The sequence below is a fragment of the Oryzias latipes genome, chromosome 20, assembly GCF_053564925.1.
Source record: "Oryzias latipes strain Hd-rR chromosome 20, Olatipes_Hd-rR_3.1".
Lineage (NCBI taxonomy): Eukaryota > Metazoa > Chordata > Actinopteri > Beloniformes > Adrianichthyidae > Oryzias > Oryzias latipes.
This window is the reverse complement of record NC_136256.1, coordinates 29,647,625-29,674,307: the sequence shown is the minus strand read 5'-3', so window position 1 is coordinate 29,674,307 and position 26,683 is coordinate 29,647,625. Positions and strand designations below refer to the sequence as shown.

Here is a 26,683-nt window from a genome sequence, read left to right as displayed (position 1 = left end):
AAGGAGGGGCGGAGTTTGCACCAAAGGTAAAACTGTGACTGGAGAAGAAGAGGGAGACAGGGAAACCCCCTTTCTGTCGGCTTCCATCGCCATGACCATCTTTGCTCTTCATTTATTCACAAACCTTCCAATGTGCCTTATGCAGCCTTCTTTACCTTAACCGTCTCAGTCCCAAACAGACAGACGAGCAGAAAAGAAGCCTCCTGTCATCTTTTATCACCTCCTCCTGGAAACAACACCATTGCTGCAATTTGTGCAGAAAGTTGTGCCAGTTTGCACTTTTCAACGTGCAAAGTATGGATCTGCGCCTGCAGCCCAGCTCCATGCATGAATATGCCACATTTAGTTAAAACCATCTGCTCCTCAGTTTTTGCCAGAATCATAACTATTGCAATGCATTCATGATCAATGCAGTTGATTGTTTTTTTTTTCCCGCTTCAACATGCAGGTCAGTAAATCAACAAGCTTTTGCACACACTGTTCACTTTGCACAGGTTTGCGTCTTTTTTGGGGGCAAATAAATCTGCCCGTCATTAAAAATCCAGTTTGGCTGAAATGTAACAACCGACAGGAAAACCACCTTAATCCCTGTTGTCTCAAATATGCAACAAACCACGTCAGCACTAAAATTCCTTAAATGTCATCTACTTAAAAAATAGCATCATATGTGATTTATTTGATGGCTGGAATTAAATTCACGCATTAAGAAATTAAACTCTGAGAAGATTTCAGGCGTTGAGTTAAACGTTGGTTCCTAGTAAATAAATCAAAGCCTCTAAAAGCAACTTCCCTTTTTATCAACGGGCTTGCATCTATTATAAAACTGAAATGGTTTTAACCTTAAAATCAGGGAAAACATCCTAGATCTGTCCTTGACATAAGGCAACGGAAACCACAAAGATATGTAATCTAGTAAAAAACAAAAATGTCTTCGGCCAAAGACGCGTCTCAGAAGCACCAGGCTTTGGTTTCCAGACGTGGACGCGCAGGAAAACAGTAAAGACCAGTCAGCTCCACAAGAAGGTTCCAGAGCAAATACGGCAACACAAACTGAAATCTCCGGCTGCTCTGCGCCGAGGCCACAGTCAATATGAGAGTTTTAAAAAACTCCTGCAGGAAGGTGGAGGACGCCCTTTTTTTTCACCAGCTCAGGAACAAAGCGCTTGACCTTCAAAGCCCGAGGCACCGCCGTCCTTGACAACAGAAAGGCTTGGCTGGGTTGTTTCCGGAAATGAGCGTGTTTTGCAGTTTGAGCGTGCAGCAAATCAATGCAGAGAAATGGCACGCTGGCTCAGCAAAACCTTGAGTATATAGAAGGAAAAAGTCATGCATGTGCACGCCGTCTGTGCAATTTATGGCCAAGGATTTTTTATATCACTGATTTTATCTGGCATTATACTGAATTCTTCATGCCCCCCCTGCTGTTTGACAGTCTACAGTTCTATAGGACAGATCTTTATGCTTTTTCCTGCCAGGGGCCAAGGTGATCCAATAAAAAAGCAGTAAAATTCAATCATGCATTCATTAATTCACTTGCTCCCTTTGGATATTCTATCTACTCCGTGTAGAAGCTCTTCACAAAGGTTGGCGGTGGGCCGTGTTGCTCCTTTGTCTCTTTATTTAACAATGCGACTCCTGGCCCATTCACAGCCGTAAAGACGAGCGTGCTTGGCTTTTGGCGCCGTCTTGAAATCTAACTGTACCCTTGAATTCTAAAAAGGTGAGAAGATTAAAAAAACAAAACAAAAAACCACATTAGCATGCAGAAAGCATGTTGGCTGGCAGAAGAAATGCCCTAATTGTGATCAGAAACATCCAGGTCACCTGATCGCAGCTTTCATTATCAGTTTGGGGCGCTCCAACAGTCAAACGGCGAGGACTGGGATGCTTTTGCAGTTAATGATGAGGACGTGCAGCCCTAACCTGTTTTGAATAGATTTGTTTTTAATGGGAGGGGGGGCTTGAGCCGAACAGGTTTTTGGTTGGTCCGGGTTTTCTGGTTGGTCCTCGCAGAGAGGAGCGGCTGCATTTAAGGAGAGCCCAGGTGTATTTAGTAGTTCTCAAGAGCCGTCATGAAAATGGAACGTACCATTGTCGTGTGTGCGGTGCAAAGGTGTGTCGTGAGGCATTTGGAAGGATAATGGAAATTGGAATTATGACGTAGGGTTGATGCTGTCGTACGGCGTCCTTACGCCACACTCGTTTGTCGTTAGAAGGGTGTGAGTTCTGGCTCCTCATTGACCGCCCAAATGCCACATGCACGGGGTGTGCACGTCATCCAAAAGTGTCTGTAGGAAGTTCACACAAACGACACTCTGATTGTCTCATTTCTAACAGTCAGGCTTCAGGAGCGTGCACGTGTCACGTGAACAGAACTGACGGGCTCCTTGTTTGGTCTGGGGGGGGGGGATTAAAGAAAAAAGACAAATCTGTACGACACGCCTGCCTCTCACCTACCCCCCCCCCCCCCTTAGGTGTTGTACAGGTGTTCACTTCGACCTGTCGCTCATCTTTTTATTTTTAACACATTTATGAATGAGTCCATCAAATCATTTATTTGTGTGTCTTTATTGTCTTGTTTCTTGTTTTTTTCCCTTTGCTGGAAACAAACCAATCAATGCTCATTGATTGTGCCTGGTGATTGGTCAATAACTCCTCTGATGCGTTGGTGGTTATGTTTCCTGCATCTGTCTTTTGGTGAGCGGGTGGTGGTGGTCTTCACGCGGACCACAAAGACACGGTTGAAGACCTGCTGCTGTTCGTTAATCTGCTACCGATGAGATTCTGTAAGTAAAGAGCAGATTCTTGTCCTCCTTCTCTCTCATGTAATCTGACTTTTGTTGATATTGATTTTTGTCTGCAATTTTCCCCTTTATGAATCTGAACCTGAGTGGCCTCTGATTAAAGGATTTCCTCGGGCGTCTTTCCATGAGGACAGTGGAACTGAAGCATTTCATTTCTTTACAAATCAATTCAAATGCTGCTGTCTGGGACAAAGATTACCCATGATTCAACTGATTGATTGACAGATGTAAGAAACAAACACTGACCTGTTCTTTTAGAGTTTATTTTTGAGGGTATTTCGCAGGAACAAAAGACATTTGTTTAACAGTTTGCTATTGTAAACCCCAAAAGACCCAATTTTTATGGTTTTTAATCAGTAAATACCAAAAGATGGACGTTTCTCTGTTTGTGAAGTTTCTTTGGGAATTTCTGTTAAATGAAACATCAAATGTTTAAATCTGTTTTGACTGAATATTTAATATTTGGTGTGACGTGACTGCATCAAACCAGTGAGTGCAACTATAACATTGCAAAAAGTATGGGTTCCTTAAAAGAAAATAATATTTTTTTAGAAAGATTGAGGTGAATAAATATTTGATTTAGTTTGAAGAATCCATGAAGCCCCTTCCTGATGGCGCTTCACCTTCATTCTTGTGTTTTCCATCAGTTTGACCCCCAGACCAGAATAATAAAGCTCAATCAGAGCAGACAGAGTCTGAAACTGTCCTCCCAACAATGGAGGATGTGGTAGAACCTCTAATGCGGTCTTAAATGTACGCAGCAGCGTTCTGCCATAACTCAGTTACATAGAATCACAACCACAAACATCTAATATTTAAGTATTAATATAGAAAAATCAAACATTTTCAAAATAAGGGGACAGATGAAAGATTTTTTTGATCTTCTAGAAGCAGCTGTCACCACCCGTCATTTGTCGATAGTTTAGTTGACTTGTGTGAATTCATTCTTTTTTTGGTGAAGCAATCATTTAAATCTTTAGGATTAACCCAGCGTATGTTACGTGTCCTTTCATTCACTCCAACGCCTCATAAGTGACCAAAATGCCGGGTACCTACCAACCTCCGAGGCCACCACAGTGATGTTGTGCCACGGCGTGTCTTCCCGGTCCAGAGGCTGCGTGGTTCTGATGACTCCGCTCTTCGCATCGATTCGGAAGTAGCTCTCCTCCTCCTCTTTGCTGTCCAGCTCGTATCTGTCACAGAAGAGATTGCTGTTCTCAGTTTCCCCCTGATGAAGCGCATCCAGGCTTTTAAACTGTGCTGCTGCTCAGGACTCCAGTATAATGATTAAAACCACATGGAAACGTGAATATCTGACAGTATTTTTGTTATTTTAATTACAATTATAATTACAGTGTCTACTGCATTGGTGACCTGAAACACTTTCAGGAAAAAGTCGCCAGAGTTCAGAAGGTTTCTGCCTCACAGCTGGAGGACAAATCTCAGAATTTGAAGAAGGGTTGAGTTCCAAATGTCCCTCTTTTGTGGAGCAAATGTATAATTACAACAGGGGAGGGAATCCCTGCATGTCAGAGACTAGACAGGATCCCAATTAAAACTGACGAACACTGAAAAAATACTTTCTTCAATATATAGATGTTGTCTAAGAATGTTAATGTAAACTATAATTACACTAACATGAGGTTTCACTTGATGAATGACATTTCCATTGAAATTGCAATTTGTTTAAAGCATTTTTCCAAATCCACATCAAAAGATCAGAAAATTCTTTTCTAAAGTTTTTCAATCTTAAATCATCCTCAAAAAAAATTAAATTCTCTCAAACATCGTCTGTATTTAGTCACAAATAAAGACATTGGTCAAGAAATTAACAGCAGTTTGAAATTATGTAAGCAGAAATGTTTTAGAAGTAAGTTGGTATTTTGGAAACTTCTTTATTTTTACTGTTGGAATTCCTCTTTGACAGTCGCAGAGATGGTTCCAACATGCGGGGCCTTCAGAACCCTTTAAGAGACGTGTGACGTTCCATTCTGCACGCCTGACGAAGGCTGTAGAGGAACAGGCTGTACGGGGGGGGGATACTCCCTGCAGTCATGACCGGCCTTCCAAACACGCATGTTCAGGACTTCTGACATGTGACCCTGAACTGAAGACAGGGGTCTCCTCATGTTCGGATGGAATTTGAGATGACGAGTCAAAGACGTGGTGCAAATGTAAAACCAGAGCAAAGATCCTCAGGTGAGGTTTGGCAACGACAGCTGGAATATTCCAGGTTTCTGCAGGTTTTCTGCTCTTCAGTTCTTACTGGCAGCTTTGGAAAAGCTTTCTCATCTCTTTGCAGGTCAATCCTCCAGAAACAAAGTCGACTTGTTCATTAAACAACACCGTCCATGTTCCTCAAAGCAGAGGAGCTAAAGTTGCACAGCATTATTATAAAAATACACTCCAGTCATAAACTAGTCTCTTGTTATTTGTAGCAAATATACATTTCAAATGAAGTTCCTGCATGAAAGCAGCTGAGCATTTGTCTGCTGCAGCACCAAACAGGCCTCTGTACTTTCCTCCTCCTTTACCAAAGTAGACTCTGGAGATTTTCAGGCTCTGCTTGGAGGAAAAACATCGGTGCTTTCAAAAGGAGCCAATGTTCTCTGTAAAGCAAACCTGGAGAGATGGTCTGAGATGCTGCCGGAGGTCCTGGGTGACCTTTTCAAAAGCGATTCTTATAACCAAGCACTACGTTTACATTCAGAAATGTCTTCTTTTATTGAGATGCCATTAAAAAAGGGAACGAAACAATTCAGTTCAGTTTGATTATTACAACCATAGTGGTCTTAATGGGCTTCGTCCGGTAAATGTATAAGAACATGAAGTCATAGAATATAATAGCTGAGCTAAACTAAACAGACTAAACTGGACATCCCTGCCCTTAAAACCCTAAAAACTCCTTAAAAAGTAGAAGAAACCTCAGGATTGTCCACTTGAAGGAGGGATCCTCCCCCAGGACGGACCAGAACCAGAAAAAACAAAACAAGACCATACAAAAGTCTCCAAAATGTTTCATGAACTCTCCAAGATGAAAGCCACAGCAGCTGCAGTTCAAAAGCATCATCTAGAATTTAATCTGTTTTAATGTTTGAGCTTCAAGATCCAGAAAATTCCAAATCAGTTCATTTCTGCGTGAAGGTGTGAGCATAGACGGCGTTCGTTAGCAGCTTTACTGACTTTTAATGCTTTTCCAGAACTTCTGCCACCAAAGACGAAGTGGAGCAGCTGCTCCTCACGAGCACCGACTGATTACTTCCCAATTTATCTCCTAATCACCCGGTTACACCTTTAATCCAGGATTATTCCCAACTGTAGCACAACCGGGGGAAGGCTTGCTGTTGAAAGCAGGAAAATACTGGAAAGGAATGTGAAGCCTGGACAGTATTTCATGGATATTAGGAGCGTTTGTGTTGTTGATGTGTGTCGATGATGATTGTCGTCCAAATCCTGAGCAGCATCTGGTTTCTGAAGGAGATACTGAATGGTTGGACTGCATAGAGAGGGGGGGCCTTTCGGAGCATATTAAATATCACAGAGATCCTCCTAAATCCAAGGTTGAGGCTCTCTGCAGCGCCGTGCGTCTCGTTTCACCGTCAAACAGAAACCAGAGCTGCTCTGAACCAGAGAGACTTTTCTGGAGTCGACAGCTGCACTCAGTGATTGGGATCAGATCAATAGTCTTTTGTTTTACAGCCATGACAAACCCTGGAATCTGTTAACAGGTTGATGAAAAAACGTGACAGCAAAGAGGTTCTTGGTTTTATTTTTAAATCTGATCAAATTTGTCTTTTTTGGTGTTTTTAACATGTTTTTAAAACACAAAACACCAGAAAGTAAGGTTTACATGTGCATCTCTCTCAGTATTTCAGTATTAAGATAATGCTGTTGAAAAAGATTCTATTTGTGACATAGAAAATAGGATGGGCGGGGCCAAAAGCTCCATGCTCCGCCCCGTCCTCCCCTGAGAAACTGCAGTCCAGGATGAGCCCATTTAAAAAGACGGTTCCTCAGTTTGACAGAAGAAATGTAGTAGAATGAGAAAATTCTGCTGCCATTAGTGCTAAAAAACACTTGACTTTACAGAAAAGGGGGAGTGGCTTAAAAATGAAGACAAGTTGTGGCTTCAATACATCTATCTATCTATCTATTGTATTTCTCTTATTTTGAAATCGCTTGAAATAAATCATGAAATCGCATTTTAGCGTGTGTGAATTAAAGCTGTTCTGATGTGTGTTGATCATGAGGGGAACAGCTTAGCATGATTTCCTGGCAGATTCCTCACAGGTCGACTTACAAAAGGTGTTTCCACAGGTTGCTGTGAGTGTGACCGCTTGTTCTGAAAAGGCCAGGTGTCACACAGGTGAGGGCATCACTAAAGCTAACCCACAGCCATTGGCAGCAGAAAACCTGGAAACGACTCAAACAAACATGCCGTGACGCGTAGAACCGCAGGTAAACAGACGATGACATCATTCTGGCTCCCATCAAAAACCGTGTGGTGGTTTTTGCTCTTCAGACATCTGGAGCATGAAGCCTCTGCCTCTGCTCGTGTCTATAAACCTTAGAGTTTGATGACAGCAATATGAATTCTATTTAATGATGAAAATATCTAAGTGTACAAATACACATTAATCAGCGCCTCTGTCAGAAGCTGCTGTTCAGCTTCCCACTCAGACACTAATTAGACATGAGAGCAGCTTGATCCACTTTAACATTTTGACAATATGACCTGCTGAAGCTGAAACGCACAAAAAGACGAGAAAAAAACAGATTCAACTGCTGTTCAAAGTCAGCCTTTAGATCTGCTGCTGTAACGGTCTGCTGGCTGAGCAGCGGCGGCGGCAGGAGCGGCAGGAGCGGCGGCGGCAGGAGCGGCGGCGGCAGGAACGGCAGCTCTCCAGGAGAACGTGTCTTAATCACAGCAGAGGATAATAGGCAGCATGGAGCAGAGCTGCTTCATTGATCACTACAGACCATAAAAGGTGTCTGAACCTGCAGGCCGCCTATCCACAGCTGCTCTGTGTTTGATGTGATTTGGTCTTCTTGACGTGGAGCATCTCGTCTGCTCAGACCACAGCTTACACTGGGCTGGGCTGTGCCACTTCATTCCATCTAACTGCTACCATGACACTACCGCCACCAACCTGAACCATTGGTTCACGGCAGGAATCTGTTTGCCCCGGTCTCCCATTTCCAGACTCTCAGCTGACAGGACTGGCATCCAGAGTGAGAACCTCTGCTTCGAGGTTGAGCCAGTTCCCAGTTCAGAGGAGAACATCTGTGTCCGTTCTTGTTGTCGGTCTGACCTCTCAGCTGCCTCCTTCTTTCTCTGAAATCCTCAGAGATGTTTGGGTGTAAAAATCCCAGCAGCCCTTGCTGCAGCCCTGTGAACTCTGGTACCCACTACTACGTGACGGGTCGGCTTTCTGACGCTCGGGCTGATTTCAGCATGTTTGCCTTCTCCTGTCGGAATGACTAATTGCACAGAGCAGCTGTAATGTGATCGGCTTTTTCTGATCAGGAGCAATTAAGCCGGCGTACTTAATCAATTGTCTGGTAACTGTAGAGCCTGATAGTAACTGGATCACTTTCCATAACTGCCCCTGATAGTGGTAAGTAAAGATAATGACTGAAAGCGCTGGTTTGGGCTCAGCGTGTGAAAAGCTGCGTCAGGCAGACGTTGGCCTCATGCTCTGAATCTGGTGGCTTCAGATCAAAGACAGCCAAATGGTGATCCCTGCCGCACTTTGCATTCAGACAGGATGCACAGACATGATCAGCAGAGGCGCAGCGGTCTATCCCTCAGGATGTCGGTGGCCGTGGTGCAGCGGTAGGGCGGTCGACCCATGATCACAAGGTTACAGGTTCGATTCCCGCCTTGCACGCCCATGAGTCGAAGTTTCCTTGGGCAAGACACTGAACCCCACCTTGCCTCTGGTGGCAGTGGAGCGGCCACCAGTGTGTGAATGTGTGTGTGACTGGGTGAATGGGTCTGTGACTGTAAAGCGCTTTGTCCTTGTAGGTAGAAAAGTGCTATGCAAGTATACGTATGCCATTTACCATGCTGACATTAATAGACTTCCTGCTGTTGTCTTGTTTTTAACCGCTGGAAAAAGATAACAGGTTCTCCAGAAGGACAGGTTCTTTCAAATGCAAATCTACTGAATGTTTACGGTTTCGTTTTTACCGCAGTTGGAATTTTAAAGCCTTCATTAAGAGCCGCCCTCACACTGAAGTGTAAGCACGATAAAAAACTGGTTTTGGTTTTTCTTGTTGTTTATTCAGTTTTGTTGGGGCTGTTTTCCATGTTTGAACTTCAATTCAGAACAAAGATCATCTATGATTTCTGAGTTGAGAGGATCCCTCTGTTCCAAAAATGATCAGTGAAGCTAAATATTAATGACAAGGCTGTCATTTTTGGCTCTACTTCAGTTCCCACTCTGATCACCTTCTGATCTGTTTTGAAGTCTCCCCATTGCTCGTTTAATAATGATTATGATGTTTTCAGCCAAAATAATTAAAAAAACCTGTTGTTTTCTAGGACAGTTTCTGCAGAGCAGCAGAAATTCACCTCTGAGTTGTGGGCGGGACTGTTGGCGAGGAGTAAGTCTACCCTCACTTCCCATCATCCTTTAGTGACACACTGTCCCGTTAGCTTACAGCTCCTCACACCCCCCAACCTAACATTAGAGGTCCAACAAAAATGGCAGCAGTATCAGATCTATCCAGTCTCACACTTTAGATCCAGATTCCAGCTCAGACCAGGAAAACAAAGACGTTCATGGATCTATTGGTCTGACAGTGGATGATCAGAATGGAGTGGAGCAGGGAGCTTGAGACCCCGCCCAGCGTATTATCTGTCACACAGCATTTTTCCATCTGCTCCTGATTCACAACGATTTGAAAAAAGGAAACCCATAGAAAATTTGAGCTTAATATATAATATATAATTTATAAATGTCCTCCATCAGAAAAATGCCACAGAAACATGTTAAAAACACCAAAACACGTTTTGTGTGTCTTTATGGTCGTTTATACGTCGTTGTTACACATTGTTCTGAACACTTTTAGTCTTCCAACAGAACATTTGCCACTGTGCTAAACTGCTGTCAGAATAAAATGTTTTATTCAATTTATTTTCAACGTTTGAGAATAAGGATGATTGTGTTTTAAAAATTGATCACTCCATAGTACTTAAAAAAAACTCTTGTTAACCCAAAGATATTATTTAAAAGAATTTATTTCCAAAGATGAAGGTCCATAAAATCAAAACAGTTCTGTTCATTTACCCGTTTCTTTCACAAACGTCTAAGGCTGAGGGAGGAGCAAAAATGAAGGGAAATCTTTCCACCTGAACCCGTTTGACCTCATGCATGCTGGCATGTTAGAGATACTGAGCATGAAAAACAAATCCTAATGAAGACGTTGAGGTTGTGCAGATGTGACTTTTTAATTGAAATAAGTCAATGTCCTTTTTAAATAGAAGTGAATTTAAGAGGTTTATGCCATTTACAGTCTAAACATCTTTGTGAATTGACATCACATAAGTGAAAGCTTCACTGACATATTACATATTACATATTACTACAGTACATGTACAGAACAGCGCTGTAACCTGCCTTAAACACGTCTCTGGTGGGATCTGCGTGTTGCAGCAGCCTCGGGGGGGGGTGGCGTGTTCGCACCGTTTTCCCGAACAAGAACCAAACCTGCAGTGAGTTTGGATCTAGGTGGTGAGGAACGTATCTTTAGTTTTGTTTAAATCCAAACAGAAAAAGGCCAAAGTGGGACTCAAATGTGTGTTCCTCTTGAAGTCTGAGAAGTTTGGATGCAGATGGTTTTTTCCTGCAGCGCGGCTGAATTCGGGGGAGTTCCAGCGTTCTGGTGACGACACTGGGAGGAAACGCTTTTGCCAAACCAACAGCGGGCTTGACTCCTTCTTCCATGCTTTCCTCCCTCTCCTGCTGATGTGGCTTAGTACCCCAAACCAAGACAAACATGCAGAAGCTTCACTTGGCCGGGGGAGGGATGAAAGATTTTACGCTTTTTTGGGGGGGGCGGGGAGGTGGTTTGTGTTCCGTTTTAAACTTTTTTGTTTTGTGAGAGGATTTAAAGCGGTCCATCGGCACTTTGTCAGTGTTTTTTTACGAAAGAACACTGCTGGGAGGAAGAGCATCAGCGTCTTCCTCCCAGCAGTGGCTTTCTTAGATGCAGATATCAGCCTTTTAACAAATCATTGAATGCCATGCCAACAGGTTAAAGAGACATTATTTACCAAAGCAATATACGTCCCTGCGCACAAGTGCCAGTGTTCACAGATGTCTGGGAACCTCCTAGCCTCAACCGCCCATGGCCAAACTCTCAAACATGATCCAATTATATGCAGCATGAGAGGCCTGCTTCTCACTGATGTATTAGCAATACTTCATCTCCAGAGGTGTGTATTGTTCACCAACGCTGCATCGTTTTCGTCAAAAAAAAAGACGAGAATTCAAATGAACACAGGCAGCGTCTGCTGGAGTGGAACCGCTGAACAAGGCACCTGTTCCGTACACAGCCCCGGGCGGTTGTGAATCTTCATTTTCCTCTCTCCCCATAAGCACACAGTTGTCTCTTTAAGTGCATACAAATGTGCAAAGCAATTGTGTTGCTCAGGTAGCTTCTCAAGCCCGTAGACAAAACAAGCAGCTCTCTGGGGAAAGCCTAAAAATATCACACATTCACTCTGAAGTTTGCTAATTTATAGATGATCTAAACCTGATTGTTTGAATTGAACTGTTTTATTAGGAAGTAGAAGACTTTATACTGAGAAATAATTGTTCCTGGTTGCTTCTTCCTAAAGTGTCCCAGAAAACAAAAAAACAAAAGCAGCGGTTAGCCATTAGTCTGACGGACTAAATCTGTGTGAAAACCGTCTGAATGTGTGAGGTGTGGATCAATGTGTAACTGTGGAATTAGCCAAAGACCTGGCGAGGCGCCTTTATTGCTTTGGTTGGAGTTAAAAAACTGTGGCGGTTCAAACCAAAGTTCACATTTTCTGGCTGCCTTCCTGACCAATGAAAAGGTTTTCAGACTCAGCAGCTACAGAGTCTCACCTGACGGGTTTGTTGTCTCCATCCGGATCTCGAGCTGTGACTGTTCCCACCTCCGTGCCGCTGGGGGAGTTTTCATAAACATCCAGAATATAATAATCCATGGAAAAGACGGGGGCCTCGTCCACGTCCCCCACGGAGATTTTAAGGGTGGCCGTGTCCTTGAAGGGCCCGAGATAGGTAAAACGAGGATCCGCATGTGTATTCAGTCCCTCGATGTGAAGCGTGTAGGTCTTCTTCCTCTCGTAGTTGAGGGGCTGTTGGGAGAAGGCGCCACAGGGCCGGACCATTAGCATGCCATTAGTTCCGCTCACATTCACCGTTTGTCATCACATTCAGCCTTTGCTTTGAAACTGCAGCAGCTGTGAGGAATCCTGAAGCTCTGCACAAGAGGTTCATTCACCGACAATCTTGCAGGTTTGATTCAAAGCACACAGCATCTCATCTTGAAAAACAAATCCTCTGCGGTCTCACATTTTATTTAAGTATTGATGTCCCTCTGATCTCAGCAAAGATTTCTAGTAGAAAACAGGCTGATAAGTAGTCTGTGGTTTGCCATTGTACACCCGGGGTTGACGCTTGCTTCTTTATTTATTGTTTTTCTAAATTCATTTTAATATCCTGTATCTGGGTTACCTTAGCTTAGAGAATTCTTTGTGCTCTTGAGTCAGATCTGAGTTCTCCACATGTTCTATGCCAGACTGTCATTTTACTGCAAACATTTCATTTTTCAGGGTCGTAATCGTTTTTTTTCTGTTCCTTTTTCTGCCTTTGTCACCATGTCTTCAAGTTGCTTTTACATCTTTACGGCCCTCTAGCTCACACTGGTCTTCTCTTTTTACTTCTAATCTATGCTGATGATAGAAGAACCTTTCTGATGATTTGTCTATGAAGACTCTCATTCATCCAGGTTGGTTCCATTGTAGTAGGTTTAGGGGATGTCATCTGGACTTGGTTTTAAAACCAAGTCCAGATGACATCCCCTAAACCTACTACACTTTCTGATGATTATGAATCCAGTTTAAGTCAAAATGTTTCTGACAATCGTAAAAACTAACAAAAACTATCATTTAAATTCTCACTCCGATCATCTTCTGATTTGTTTCCAGACGTCTTTTAATTCTAAAGAGGCTGTTTCTAGCTAAATTCTAAAAACCTGTTGTTTTTCAGAACATAGTTTCTGCAGAGCGGTAGGAGTTCAGCAGAAATTCACCTCTGTGTTGTGGGCGGGACTGTTGGAGCGAAAGTAAGTCTACCCCCATTTCCCATCATCCATCTAATTGCTCACTCTTCTACTGGCTTACAGCCCCTCACTACCAAACATTAGTAACATAGCAATGGCAGCAAAGCTATTCAGCTACAGTTTAGATCCAGATTCCAGCTCAGACCAGGAAAACAAAGACGTTCATGGATCTAGTTGTCTGCAGGTGGATGATCAGAAACGAGCAGAAAGGGGAGCTTGTGGCCCCGCCCTGCATATTTTCTACGTAACAAATTCAATCTTTTTCAAACAGCATTTTTTTGTCTGATGATGTCCTCCATCATCAGACAAAAAAATGCCACAAAACATGTTAAAACACCATTTTCATCAGAGTGGGATTTTACAGCTAAACATAAAAATGTGAATAAAGACATTCAAATTGGATATACAAAATCCCACCAAAAAGATCCTCAAAGTTACTTTACTAAAGTAAATTTACTTTCTTCTCCTCCAAAGACTCAACATTTCTGTGTTTACCTTTTTGAGGCTGACAATTCCCTCCTTTGTGTCTCTGTTGGTGGCTATGGAGAACATGTTGGCCCCCTCTGAGTTGATGATAGTATACTTGATGTCTGCGTTGGTGCCAAGGTCATCATCGTTGGCTTTGAGCTTCCCAACAGGTGTTCCAACCTCCGCTGATTCCAGCACCAACACCTGGTAATTTTCTTTGGGAGAACATTGATGCAAACACCTTCAGACACAGCAAAAACTGGCCCGAAAACACAATGGTCTGAATGCTCCCCTGAAAGGCTTAGCTAAGCGATTCGACTCTGTCACCATTTGTTCCTGAGGGAATGTCATTAAAAGAGCTCTGCAGTGCTCCAATCCACATTAAATGCTAAACTGAGGCTGATAATGCTGCAACCAGGCAAATACGACGCAGACAATAATTCAGAAATCCTTGATGTCTCTGAAACTCGTTAGTTTTTCTGTTAAACTGCAGACTAAATGGAAATCTTCGAGCCTGGGGGGGTATTATGCCTCATGAAGCATTTTTACAGGCAAAAAAATACAATTTTTATCTTAACTTGTGTTTACAATTAAACAGAGAATTCCAGACCGCAAAACACATTAAAGAAACAAACTTTATTTAGCTAATTGTGGGAAATATGATCATAAGAGCTGTTACTAAACACACAATGTTATGAAAAAACATCTGCCGCACAAACTGAGGCTTCAATCCCCTCCAAACATGCAAACAGCTCTGCAACATATTAGTGTTTGTGCAAAATGATTCATAGTTTAGGGATGGAAACTACCCATCTGCTAACTGCTGTTTTTACATTTCCCTCACAGGTCTGATGGGTAAGAACAGCAGTAAGGGTTAGGACACATAACTGCTTAAAGAGGTGGCGTATGTCAGAAGCTCTGCAGCTAAAAGTAGCCAAGTCCCATTCAGGTGGTACCAATCTGGTTCAGAGTCCCTCGATTTTGAGAATCTGTTGATACAGAGTCCCCATCTGATACTTTTGCAACACATTTAAAAAATGAACACATTTAATATACTATTTCTGATTTTAGTCGAGTCAGCAACTATTGGAAATAGTTGGGATCGGGACATCCCGATCCGTAGTTCACACTAGTTAAAGGTGCTGACAAAGGATCAACCAACACCTGTTAGAATATGTCTGCATAGCAACACAAAGTCACTCCAGTGCAATCACAGTGTTTTGTCTGATATTTACTGAGACGTGTTCACACTCACAGGAAGAGCTCAGTTTACCAGCTGACAATAAAGCTTAACAATAAAAATCTAAAGCATTGAAGTGAGAACCTTGGTTCCCAACATACTTTGGGGAAATTTGGGCGGGTTGTCGTTGACGTCGGTCAGGGTGATGTTGATGGTGGTGGAACCAGAGAGGCCTCCAACCTGGCCTGCCATGTCTTTGGCTTGGATCACCACTGTGTAGTGCTCTCTGGCTTCCCGGTCCATGTTTGGTAAGGCCGTCCTGATGATTCCTGAGAGGATGGAAGAAGAAAAAGAAGCGGCTTGAAATGACAATGGCTTTAAAGTGGGCTTTCATAAATACTCTGCTTTAAACTGAATAAAACATGCTCTGACTAAATGACCCAAAGAAAAAGGATGGTATTGAAAGAGAACCAAAGTCGGTTAATAGAGAAATGATAAGATTCAGCCATTTTCCTGACATGTGAAGGACCACTACGGATTATTAACAATAGCTCTGTATCAGACACACCAAGACTAATATCCTCTTTCATCTCTGATTGTCTGAGCCTTTTTTCTTCTTCTATTATATTTCAAATGACTGTGCAACCTGAGATCAAAGCAGAATGCAGCAGCTTCTCTGTCACTTTTATTCCTACAGTAACAGAAAACTCAGCCATGAACTTTCTGAGAGCTGACTCTGTGATATATGACTGCACCTCTGCCCACTACTGAGAAACTGTATCTGCAGCATAGTAACCAGCGGAAGACAGGAGGAGTATTAGCTGCTGTGGAGTGAAGAGGCGGGTGATTTATCTGCACCGTCTCATGAAAAAACATGCAGTGGGTAACTCTGTTCTCATGATCAAAGAGTGTTAGCATCAGAGTTGAGGAGCAGGACCTGGTAGACGGTGGTGTTTTACTCCACCAGATTAATGAGCCAGGACTGGCGCGTGGCTCACAATGGGCCGCTGCAAGTTTCCAATATGCTGATAACAGACATTTTGATTTGTGGCCATATTTAGACAACTGCCTTGTGAACACAACATAAAGCAGTTTATATTCCATGCTACTGCTGTGTGTTGTGAATCTTAATGATGGCCATACTGCGGGGCTCCAGAAGGTATCGCTCTCAAACACACCTGCTGTAGCCAATATTTCAAAGTCTGCACACGTGCACTGCATCGTTGTGGTTGCAGCAAAATCAAACATCTGCTTTAGAAAGAAAAGGAAAGCTGAACCTGAACCAAGCACACAGATGACCTCCCAGTGGCCAAGGCCACGCCCAGATTTACTCTTATTGAGACGATTTAATGGTGCAGCACAGACCGCGATGATCAACCAAAGACCATGACTGACGGTGACCTGAGACTAAATGTATCAGGTATAAATACTGGATTCACATGAGGGTTGCAGTAGGCCCATTTAAGCCAGTGTTTAAGCCACGCCATCTTTGCCAAAACAACTACATGATCAGTAGTCACCTGTCAATCAACAGGCCACGCCCACTTCACTAAAAAAGTGAAGCGGTTTGTAGTGGAAAAAAACAAACAAGTTTTCTAACCAGCTTTAAGGAGGGAGTGTGGTTTAAACCAACATTGATCACGTTCTATGCTTTACAGTTACTTTGTAGCCATAAATGTTGATGTTGTGTTACACATTAATACTGTGTACCACAACATCAACAGTTTTTCATCATGCCTACGGTTTACTGCAACAAACTAGAGGTGCAACGGGTCACAAAACTCACAATCTGGATTGGTGGTACAGTTTTAGAGTGATGGTTCAGTTTGGATCAATTTTCGGATCAGTAAAAAAAAACAAACAAACAAAAAAAAAACAACATATTAATAATGATAACAATTATAAAGGCTTATTTACTTTTGAAAGAAACGAATATATATATATATATATATATATATATAAATTTAAAACATTTGTTCCTAATATCTCTGAACTCAAGATAATCCTACATTTGAAAAAACTATTTGGGGGGGGGTCCGTGTGGTCCAACACTGGCTGAGCCGTGATCTGCTGTGCCCCAACAAGAAACTACATCTTAGATTTATATGCAAATAATTATTTGTGACAACTCTGATGATCACAATATTCACAGAGAGCGTATCATAAGGACAGTTTTTAACAGAAAATCCATTTTCGTTCTTCGTCCAAAAAACGTTCAGACACTCCTGACTTTGGTCTGTTGACAGAAGAGGGAAGAATTTACATTTATATGAAGAAGACTTGATGCTGAATGGAGGAATTTCACTGCCAGCTGTTGCACAGTTCAGAACAACTGCTTTTATTGAGTTGAACGAATATTTCTGTAGGTTTTTATCACCTTGTGTTCAAATTAATGTGACACCTCCACTCCTGCAGCCACATGAAGACAATCAGGCTGGTTTGGATGTTCAACCTGTAACGCTAGCCTTGGTAATGCACTTTACCCCAGAAGTTCAGGGAAACCTGTGGCTCTGATTGTGTACCAAACACACAGCGGCAGGAAAGGAACTCTGAGACCTGGGGCTGGATCAAGACGCTGACTATTGGGTGAAACGGACTTTTAGCCGTTGTTACTCATGCTGTCATTGAAGATGACAGAAACAAACACACTTTTGGAGGATTGAACAAGGTTTCCCCAAAGCCCAAAGAAGGTGTGCTGCCTTCTGATGTGGAGCAGAAATCACCTTTGACCTGCATCCGAGTTTTTCTGGCCTTCAAGCGGTTCTACGCGAGAAACTCTGGAGTTCTAGTTTGAAATGATTGTTTTTGCGGCACATATTGATTTTCAGCAAACCACAGAAAATTTATGGAGTTGTAATGCCATTTTAAATAAGTGTCCATTCACAAACAGAAATGTGGAAAGAAAAAAAGTGAATAAAAGTGCTTCAACAAGACAGAGGTTTTTTAAGAAATGCTTAAAAAAAACCTCATTATGTAACGTGAATGTCATTTTTGCGTCAAATCTTGTCAAAACATCAACTTCTGCTCATGGGAGTCACTGCACAAAAACAGAAGAAGCTGATGATATTTAATCATGATGGCTGTAAAAGAATGAGAACAACTTTACCTAAAAGAAAAGGGTTTTTATCAAGAAACAAGCTAAATGTCACAAGTTAAAGATTCATTGGTTCTAGCCAATCATAATATGTCTGCTGGGTCAGAAGCATGTCAGACCTGGACTGACTGAGTGACGTCATCCATAGAAAATGGTTCACTTCTGCCTCCAAGCAAACCAAGTAATTTCAGTCGCCATTTTTATGTATACGAATGCCGCCATGATGGAGCCAGACGTAGTCAGTAAGCAGTCCGTCTGAGTCATCGTTTCCATGGCAACCACTGATGGACAATCAGGAGTGAGATTGTTGGAAGGCCACACCCCTACACCTTCAAAGTCTGTTGTTTTTACGTTTTTAATGTTGGAGGTGGGGGCCAGCAGGCTCCACCTACTTTTCTTGAGGCATCTGATTGGTCAGTTTCTAACTTGAATAACTTGAATTACAGAAAAAAAAAATATGACAAAAATGAGGATTATTAAGAACCTGCTAAGAAGAAGGTACCAGAGCAAGAATGGTTGTTCTGACTAACTGCTGTTTATTTTTCTATAGAAGTCTATGGGAGTTTGGCTTCCTGGAACCACTTCCTGTTTGAGACGCCAGGGGGAGGGGTCAGTGAGTCCCGTTTGCACATAGTCAATGGTCTGTACAGACAGGATTTGCAGAGGTTCTGTTTGTTTTTAATGGTAGTTTTTATTAAATGTTATAACATTAAAAAACCCTCCATGCTTGTTTTTTTTGTCTTCTGGTCAGAAGGTTCATCCTGAGGAAAAGGTTGAATGTTTAGTTTAGAAATAAAACACTAGAAAAACTACAGAGCTAATAATAATAATAATAATTTAAAAAAATAAAATAAAAATAAAAAACCTTTTCAGGTAACTTATGTAAAAATAATCTATATAACCGGTAAAAACCAAAAAAAACAACAATACAGGCAGTTCAGTAACAGAACCCACAAATGCTGTTTTTAAATTCCACAGCGTTTTCTTTTGCGTGTAGAAATGAATCCTTCCTGCATGCATGTCTTCCACTGATGTGTCTGAAGGATGTTGGGATTCAGTTTCATATGAAACAGATTCCATCACACTCCACTTAATGTAAACTCCTTCACTGTTGATTCTAAGAACTGAAAAAAACGAAGGCGCTGTGTTGCACAAAAAGGTAATTTTCCTCTTTTCTTTGGAGCTCTATAGACTAAAGTAACTCTGTGCTGCGGCTGGATAATGATTTAAACTGGGTCAAGGAGCCCGGCAGCCAACAGCATTACGATCCAGGGGATGTCGGGTCGCACATCGTCTGTCACACGGAGCAGTGACCGAGGTCACGGCTACTGCGAGCGAACCCGGATTACACAGGAGTTAAAGGAAAACGACGAGCCTAAATTTATCTAATGAGCAACACAGTCCAGGGGGGTGGAGTGTGTGCAGGTCAAGGCGAGGAAAACGAGGCTCAGTCAGAACTGTTTTTATGTTTGCTGTGTTGTTAGAGCATTTAGGAACCTCTGTTCAACTTTGTCCAGTTTAAACTTTCTGATATGAAGACGTTTGATGAATGAGCTGTGAGCAGAGTTTTCACAGCTGCAGTGCTATGAATAAATTAACTCATTGATTCCCTCCATTCTTAGCTCTCTGGAGGCTCACTCTTTAATGCCTTTCAAAAACAAGAATGCTTACATAGTTAAAAGTTGAGCTGCAGTTTACGGTGTGTGCTACCGTTCTGTCCCAAGGACCCCCCCCCCCCCCCCCCTACACACACACAGATTCAGAACAGTAAATGTGTGATGAATAGCTATCTAGGAGAATAATGCTGCTGTATTGTAAATCTCATCAATGCTGGCAAAAGAATCGGCGGTAAGTAGGGCAGCGAGGCCTCATTTCAAAGATCATCATTTACTTTGGCTTCCAGGTTCATTTGACTCAAAATAAATCAGGTTTCAATGATTTGCTGTGCATCTTTTTTTGGTTTTGTTTATTGTTCGACATCGGAGCTCATTTTCTTTGTGATTTAAAAGTAATGAGGTCATATTTATGTGAACGTGTTCCCAAATTAAATGTGAGTCAGCAGACTTGAGGCAGAGAAAGTTCATTTATTGAACGTTAAAACCAAATTTACAGGAGTCATAAACTTTACAAACTTTGTTTGTTTGCCAACTAAAGACACACAAGTAAATGACAAATTATGACCTTTTTTCTTTTCTTTTTCTAATTTAGATTCTAATAGATAAAAGTACAAACTATGTATCCAAGCACCAAAGTCTGTCAGAATTGTGGTTTTATGATCAAATACAGATATTTTGGAGGTTTAAAGAAACATCTCAGTCCCTCCAGATACTAAGCTGTGCTTTTATTGTATGATAACTTTATGCCAAGAAACACAACTGAGCTTAAACACAAATCCATAAAGTGTGAAGCACAACATTTATTTTTTAAATAAACAGAGAAGGACTTGGCTCCATTCCCTAATGTTTGTCCCAAACACTTTTCCTTGAGGATGTCATGGTTTAACCATAAATGTGTAACATTGGGTCATTCAGTAGACTAGATTTACAACAAAAGTTACTACAAACTGAAAGATTAACAGCACAAACAGTGATTCATGACTGATGAGGAAGCTATTGTCCGTGTCAGAAACACGTCATGATGAGAGTCTGGCAGAGCCAAAGTCAAGCCAAAGAGCTTTATAGTGAGCAGCTCATTAACCGGCTTCAGTCCAGCTGACGCAATGAAAGGAAACAGGTGAGAACAATGACCAACTGAAAACAGCAGAGCAGGTTGGATGTGAATGAAACAGAAACTGAGTTAAAGGCAGACGTCTCCATGGAGGAGCGTGCTGCTCTATTCTGCTGCATGTGTCTGTCAGGGTCATCCATCCCACAATCTAAAGATGAACTGCGTCTGACCCACGGAATAGACTTGTTTAAAAAATACACAAAACAATATTTGAGCTGTAAAGAATGGTGTAGGTCCTTTAAACACTTTCTTCAGCTCCTCTGTCTCCCTTTGTGCACATCAGCAGGTCACTATATATGACCTTAACCTGCAGCCTGTCTGCAGTAAAGAACACTTCTGAAAGCCCTGTTGGGTGTCAGAATGACAGATAACCCCCTGCTCTGCCATGATGATCACTTTAAGTAAGTTAAAGTTTGTTTTTCTACTCAGAAGACCAACATCTTAACAAAAGAACTCCAGATAGAAAGTTCTAGCACAAAAGAAATCTGGTAACTTTCACCACCGTCCACCAAAGCAGCAGCCGAACCGCAGCGTTTCACTCACTGTGCAGTTTGAACGCATCTTTGTCATTTCTATAAGCAACTGCTCTTTGATAAACTCCAGTATGTCACCACTGGAATAACAATGTCTTAAAGAAATAATAAAGTAGGTCTTTCAGCCCCCCACTGAGAGCACAAGCACTCGGCATTTTCAGTAAAATATTTCAAGACTTCCAACCCAGTTTTGTCGTCAAAAATGTTCTTTCCAAATGCCAGAGAACAGCAGGGATCAGCAGATTTTCTGTGTTCCATAGCTAATCAAAGTGCTGCTAAACACTCAGCTGTAATGATGCGAGCGCTGTAATCCATTGTAAATCTTTTTTTATTAGCGCCAGTCCCAGAATAACTAAACCTGTGGTGCTTAAGACACACAACGCTTTGGAAGTGGCCCAACTTTCCACTAAAACCACAGGAGACAGACGATCTGACCTTTCAGCGCTCTTATTAACTCCTGGCTCATAAAGGCATAGCGGGGCTGTGCAATATTTCCCAGCTGCAGGTTCAAAAACAGAAAACACACACTGACTAGGTGGGGGGGGGGGGGGTGCAATCTACTCACTGTCACACCAATCAGAGAGCAGATGCTGCAGCCACCGTCATTCTAAATGAAATGATTTGCAAGACCACAGTGTTTTTCCTTTTCAAGTGTCTGACACAAAGATCGCACCCCTGAACTCATGGTTCTGACCATCTCTAAGCCGCAATCCCTCCGCTAAACCTCTGCGGAGCTCGCCCACTAATTCAGAAAATAATTGAGAAAGAGCCCAGTTCCCTAAACCTGGGCCAATTTGACACAGTGTGGTGGTTAGCCTTTTTCTCAACCTCCCAAGTCTATTAGATTTGATACCATCACACTATCCAGCCCTTTGTCTGGCTGGAAACTTCTAAAGGAGAACAATCTCCAGGGTGAACAAAAAGGATTATAGGAGATTACTAAGGCGCTCTTCCATCTCCAGCTTTGGAAATCGTGGTTTGCTGCCCATCCAGTACAGCCTGATATCCTGAGTGCTGTTGAAGAATGTGTGCAAAAAAAGAGGAAGCAGCAACAACAATAACATTTCACTTTCATGGACCTGTTTTGTAATCAATCAGGAGCAGATTCACAGACTGTTCTGAGCCCCTCATCACAAGTGACTGGCGAGGTTACGGACCCTTCCTGATTCAACCCGAGTTAAGACTTACTCCATTAACTGCAAAAACACTGAAAAAAGGGTCTTGATCTGTGTCAGCTCCTTCAATAAACTCAAGCACTCACAAATCCCACATCAACAGAGAAATTAGCCTATTTAGGATTCAAAGAGGTTCAGCCGTGTGGTTTGTCTGTTGCAGGAGTGAAAAAGTGCAGAAGCCCTGCACGGTTACGGGCCATTGGACTGTGAGACCGGGGACGAGCAGCCTTGGTGTCTCTGTGAGTTAAGTGACGGATGTGGGTGAAGAAAGCCGGGACAGGCGTTAGGATGCAGCCGTAAATGAGATAAATGTAGCTCACTTCTCAGATCTGCTTTTCCTGGGATATAGACAGCGTCTGCTAAATTTGCTGCCTTTGCATGTTCAAGATTTGCAAACCATGTAATCGAGTAAATCCTCTGCAATGTTCCTGACAGAGCTAGCATGTCACTGAGCTTTCCACATCATTGTACTTGTATCGGCTGACACGGCAGTAGCATGGTAGTTTTTTTCTCCAGGCTCATTTGTATTCATTAGGGAGATCAAAGTTTGCATCTTCTGTCTTAGAGTTGAACACTTCTACCTCACTAGACTTGCATCTTGTGTGAGATGCACTTTAAAGAAAATATGCAAAATAGTGACAATTCTTACCAATTAACAGTGATTTTGCTCAAATGCAAAGGTTCCTGATATCTGATCCATGCACCCAAAATTTCCCATTTTTTCTTTTTGCCTCCAGTGTGTCACAATTTAGCATCACGTGACACGTCTCACCAGGTTTTCTACCACCTTCCCCATCCATCCATCCATCCATCCATCTTCAGTCTGCCACCTTCTCACTTGTGAAAAAGTAATCAGAAAACTTTGAGAAAAGTTCCAACTTGGTTTTGAACAATTTTGAGATTCTTCAGAGGAAAGATTTGTCTGGAAAAATTTGTGAATCTCTTTTAAGTTCTAGTAGCACAAGAGACAAGAGCTGACAACAGAAATGTTCCCAAAACCCTTCCAGACATTTGACTTTTCCACCAACAAAGATAAATCTATAACTTAGGCATCTAACAAGACTTTTAAAAGCCTTTGAAACCCATGTTTAAAGTTTACTGAGACGCTCAAGTTGAGACTTTAGCTCCTCAAAGGTTTGTGACACTTTAAAGTTAATTATAGACAATAAATTCCAAACAATGCATACAAGTAATCACACTAAATTGGTTCCAATGATTCCCAAACCTCCACTGAAGTCTGACATGAAACTCAGATATGTGTGGCCAAAATTTCAAATATAAATTTTTTCTGCATCCATTTAAAATGTAATAATGTTTTGTCCATCTTCACCAATTTGATCTCATTCCCTTCCCTTTCAGACTGAACGGATGTCAGTGAAAGTTTAGAAACAGCAGCAGGAGAGAAAAATCAGAAAACTCACAAGGAAAAGAAGAATCTCACCAGAACCTCCTGGTGCCTTTTGGAAACTTAGATGTTGCAGTCAATTGTGTGGAATGCATGAAGCTGGTGTGGCTTCAAATTCACACAGTTCTTTCTTTAATGGGCTGTGAAAGTTTATTTTGACACTAGGAGCTGGTTTCCTGCGATTCTCTGGCCGTAGTTCACCAGATCAGAGCACTCACGCTTCAATAGGACTTCAACTTAACGCAAACCCCCCTCACAGAGAAACATCCAGGAGTAGAGGAGCTTCTGAAAAAATGAATACAGAAACATTCACTGGTGCCTGAGCCACTGCTGCAGTTATGCGACGCTTCAGTCATGCAACGCCTCCATTAGGCGACACTGCGGTTACACAATGCAGCAGTTATGTGCCATTGTAGTTACCTGTTGCTGCACAACACTGTAGTGACATGACATCGCAGTCACGCCACATTGCAATTACGCCAAGTTAGAGTTACGGCACTTTGGAGTTAAGCAAAGCAAAGTTTACTCAACGCTGCAGTACTGCCACGTAGCGGTTACACAATACTGCAGCTATGTAACACTACATTGCACAATGCTTCTAAGATGTAACCCTTTTTTAACGTTAACACTGTAAAGGTAGAACTTTATTACCTTTTTAAAGGTCAAACAGTCACAGTTCTTAGAATACATACAGAAACCCATCATATTGGCCTCCTGTTATCTGCCAATACGACAAAACCTTCACCAACCATAGGTCAGTGTTAAGGAGTCTGCACTGTATCAGCGCATTTTAACCTTTATTCATGCGTGGGTCCTTAACGCTCTTCACATTTACTATTCACACGCACAATGTAGTCTTCCACGGAGAGATGCCAAAGCAAACCTTTGACTTCCACTTAGACGTATTCCTCACAAAGACATTGAATGAAATGAGGATATGATTGACGACCCTGCATTCAGGGCAGAGGTCTCCAACCTGTTGTGTGTCGTCAACCCACCCGTACATGGCTGAACATGCTGCACAATTGTTTAAGCTTCTGGATTCACTTCACTTTTGAGAGTAAAGTTAAAGGAAAATTGATTTATGGTGCTAAGTAAATGTAGTGTAAAAATAAGTCAAAATACTTTTTTGTTTTGATAGAATGCCATCTTAGTCCAGGTTCTGGGATAAAACCGATGCACTGAAACAACTAAATTCAGGTCTCAGGGCAAAAGATTAATCTTCTCTTTTTTTTTCTCTTGATAAATCTTGACCCACAGTGTTTTTATCTTTAACACAAAGAAGTCTTTTTTTTTTCACCTACTTCGCTGTAGGAAAGTGATTCTATGGAAAAAAACTTCCATGACCTTCGACGAGTTCCACAAATCCATCACTAAGTTTCCTGAACTCTCTGTAAATATCTGCAGGAGTTTAAACGTTCTTTGTACACTAGATTTTGTGTAGGAACCATCCAAATGAGGCAATAGATTTAAAAGGTTAAAGAAGACCCTAAAAACGGACGCCCACTTCTGCCTCGTCCGACTTTTAAGATGTGGTGGAAAAACACAATAAAACCATCACAAAAACTAGAATAATAAACATGAATCCTGTGTTCTTTTAACACAAGAGAGCTGGTCAATGCGGTTATAACAGAGCTGGCTTAGAGTGTAGGAACAACTGTCACAATAAATCCATCCGTTGATTAAAGAGTCCTGGGATTAATGCAGCTTTTATTTTGAAGGGGAAGGCTGGCTGACTCTTTGTAGCTAAATCTTATTTAAATATACCAAAAAAGGTTTTTCAGAAATGCTTTTTCTTCCGTGGTGCAGCGGTAGGGCGGTCGACTCATGATCGTAAGATTGCAGGTTCGATTCCCGCCTTGCACGCCCATGTGCCGAAGTGTCCTTGGGCAAGACACTGAACCCCACCTTGTCTCTGGTGGGAGGTTGGCGCCAGTGTTTGGCAGCGGAGCCGCCATCAGTGTGTGAATGTGTGTGTGCACGGGTGAATGGGACTGTGACTGTAAAGCGCTTTGGGCCTTCGTAAGAAGGTAGAAAGCGCTATATAAGTATACGCCATTTACCATTTACCGTAAGTAAGTAAGTAAAAGTATACGCCATTTACCATTTTCTGCCAAAAGAAACTTTATAAACATGTTTGTTATTTGTTAACTTTGCTATCTAAATGATCCACAGACTACATGTTGGTGAAACACAGACAGGTTCTGGTCAGCAGCCCAGGAAATGGGCGGATAAAATGGACCGCTTTATGAAAACAAAACATCTGTAAATGTTTCTTCATTTTATCAAAACGTCAAGACAAAACCACCTTTAGCCTGCCACTGATGCAATGGAAAGGCTTGTTAGCAACATTGTTTCATTTCCATAATCAACATGTTACATATCCTCATCGGGAAGAGACTTTCTCAATCTAAGTTTTATCACTGCGTTGTTAAGAAACACGGAAAGATGACATTAGAGCCACAGCGGCCTGAAGCACAAATGTCTAAATGTTACTATATAAAGTAGAGGGTTTTAATGATGCTGCTGATGATCTATTTCCAGCTTCTGTTTGGTCGTATTTTTTGGAAACAGAGGTTTATAGAGCATGTGTAAACCCACATCCAGGGATGGTGGCTGAGCTTCTAAAGCATCGGTCCATCAAATCCAGTCCTGAGCGCTAATCGGACTTCTACAATCAACTGTCTGGCTGCTTCCAGCACAGCTGACTGCTAATCTGGTAATGGGGGGGGGGGGGGGGGGGGGCGTTTCTTGTCAGCAGTATGTTATTGTGATATAGCCTCTGTCTATGTTTCTTAATTACTGTTAATAAGGTAGGGATTTAAACTTGGTGGTATTAGTAGCCCAATAATATTTTATAACTGGAAGTTACTTTTGAACAAAATGATCAGCTGTTGTAAAAATGACCAATTTATAGAACAACAGGTCTGTGTTCCACGTGTTACTATGATTGGTG

General features: G+C 42.0%; 1 protein-coding gene across 4 annotated transcripts in view; it reads right to left on the bottom strand.

The window, feature by feature from the left end:
• The window catches only part of LOC101174782 (cadherin-18), a 180,722-nt gene that overhangs the window by 24,644 nt on the left and 129,395 nt on the right, over positions 1 to 26,683 (bottom strand). For all 4 annotated transcript variants that reach the window (XM_004081197.5, XM_023950139.2, XM_078938766.1 and 1 more), the window contains exons 5-8: positions 14,955 to 15,122; positions 13,641 to 13,828; positions 11,906 to 12,159; positions 3,861 to 3,997 (exon numbers count right to left, since the gene is read on the bottom strand). In XM_004081197.5, coding sequence (XP_004081245.1) covers positions 3,861 to 3,997; positions 11,906 to 12,159; positions 13,641 to 13,828; positions 14,955 to 15,122 — 747 coding nt within the window. The remainder of the gene's footprint in view (positions 1 to 3,860; positions 3,998 to 11,905; positions 12,160 to 13,640; positions 13,829 to 14,954; positions 15,123 to 26,683) is intronic.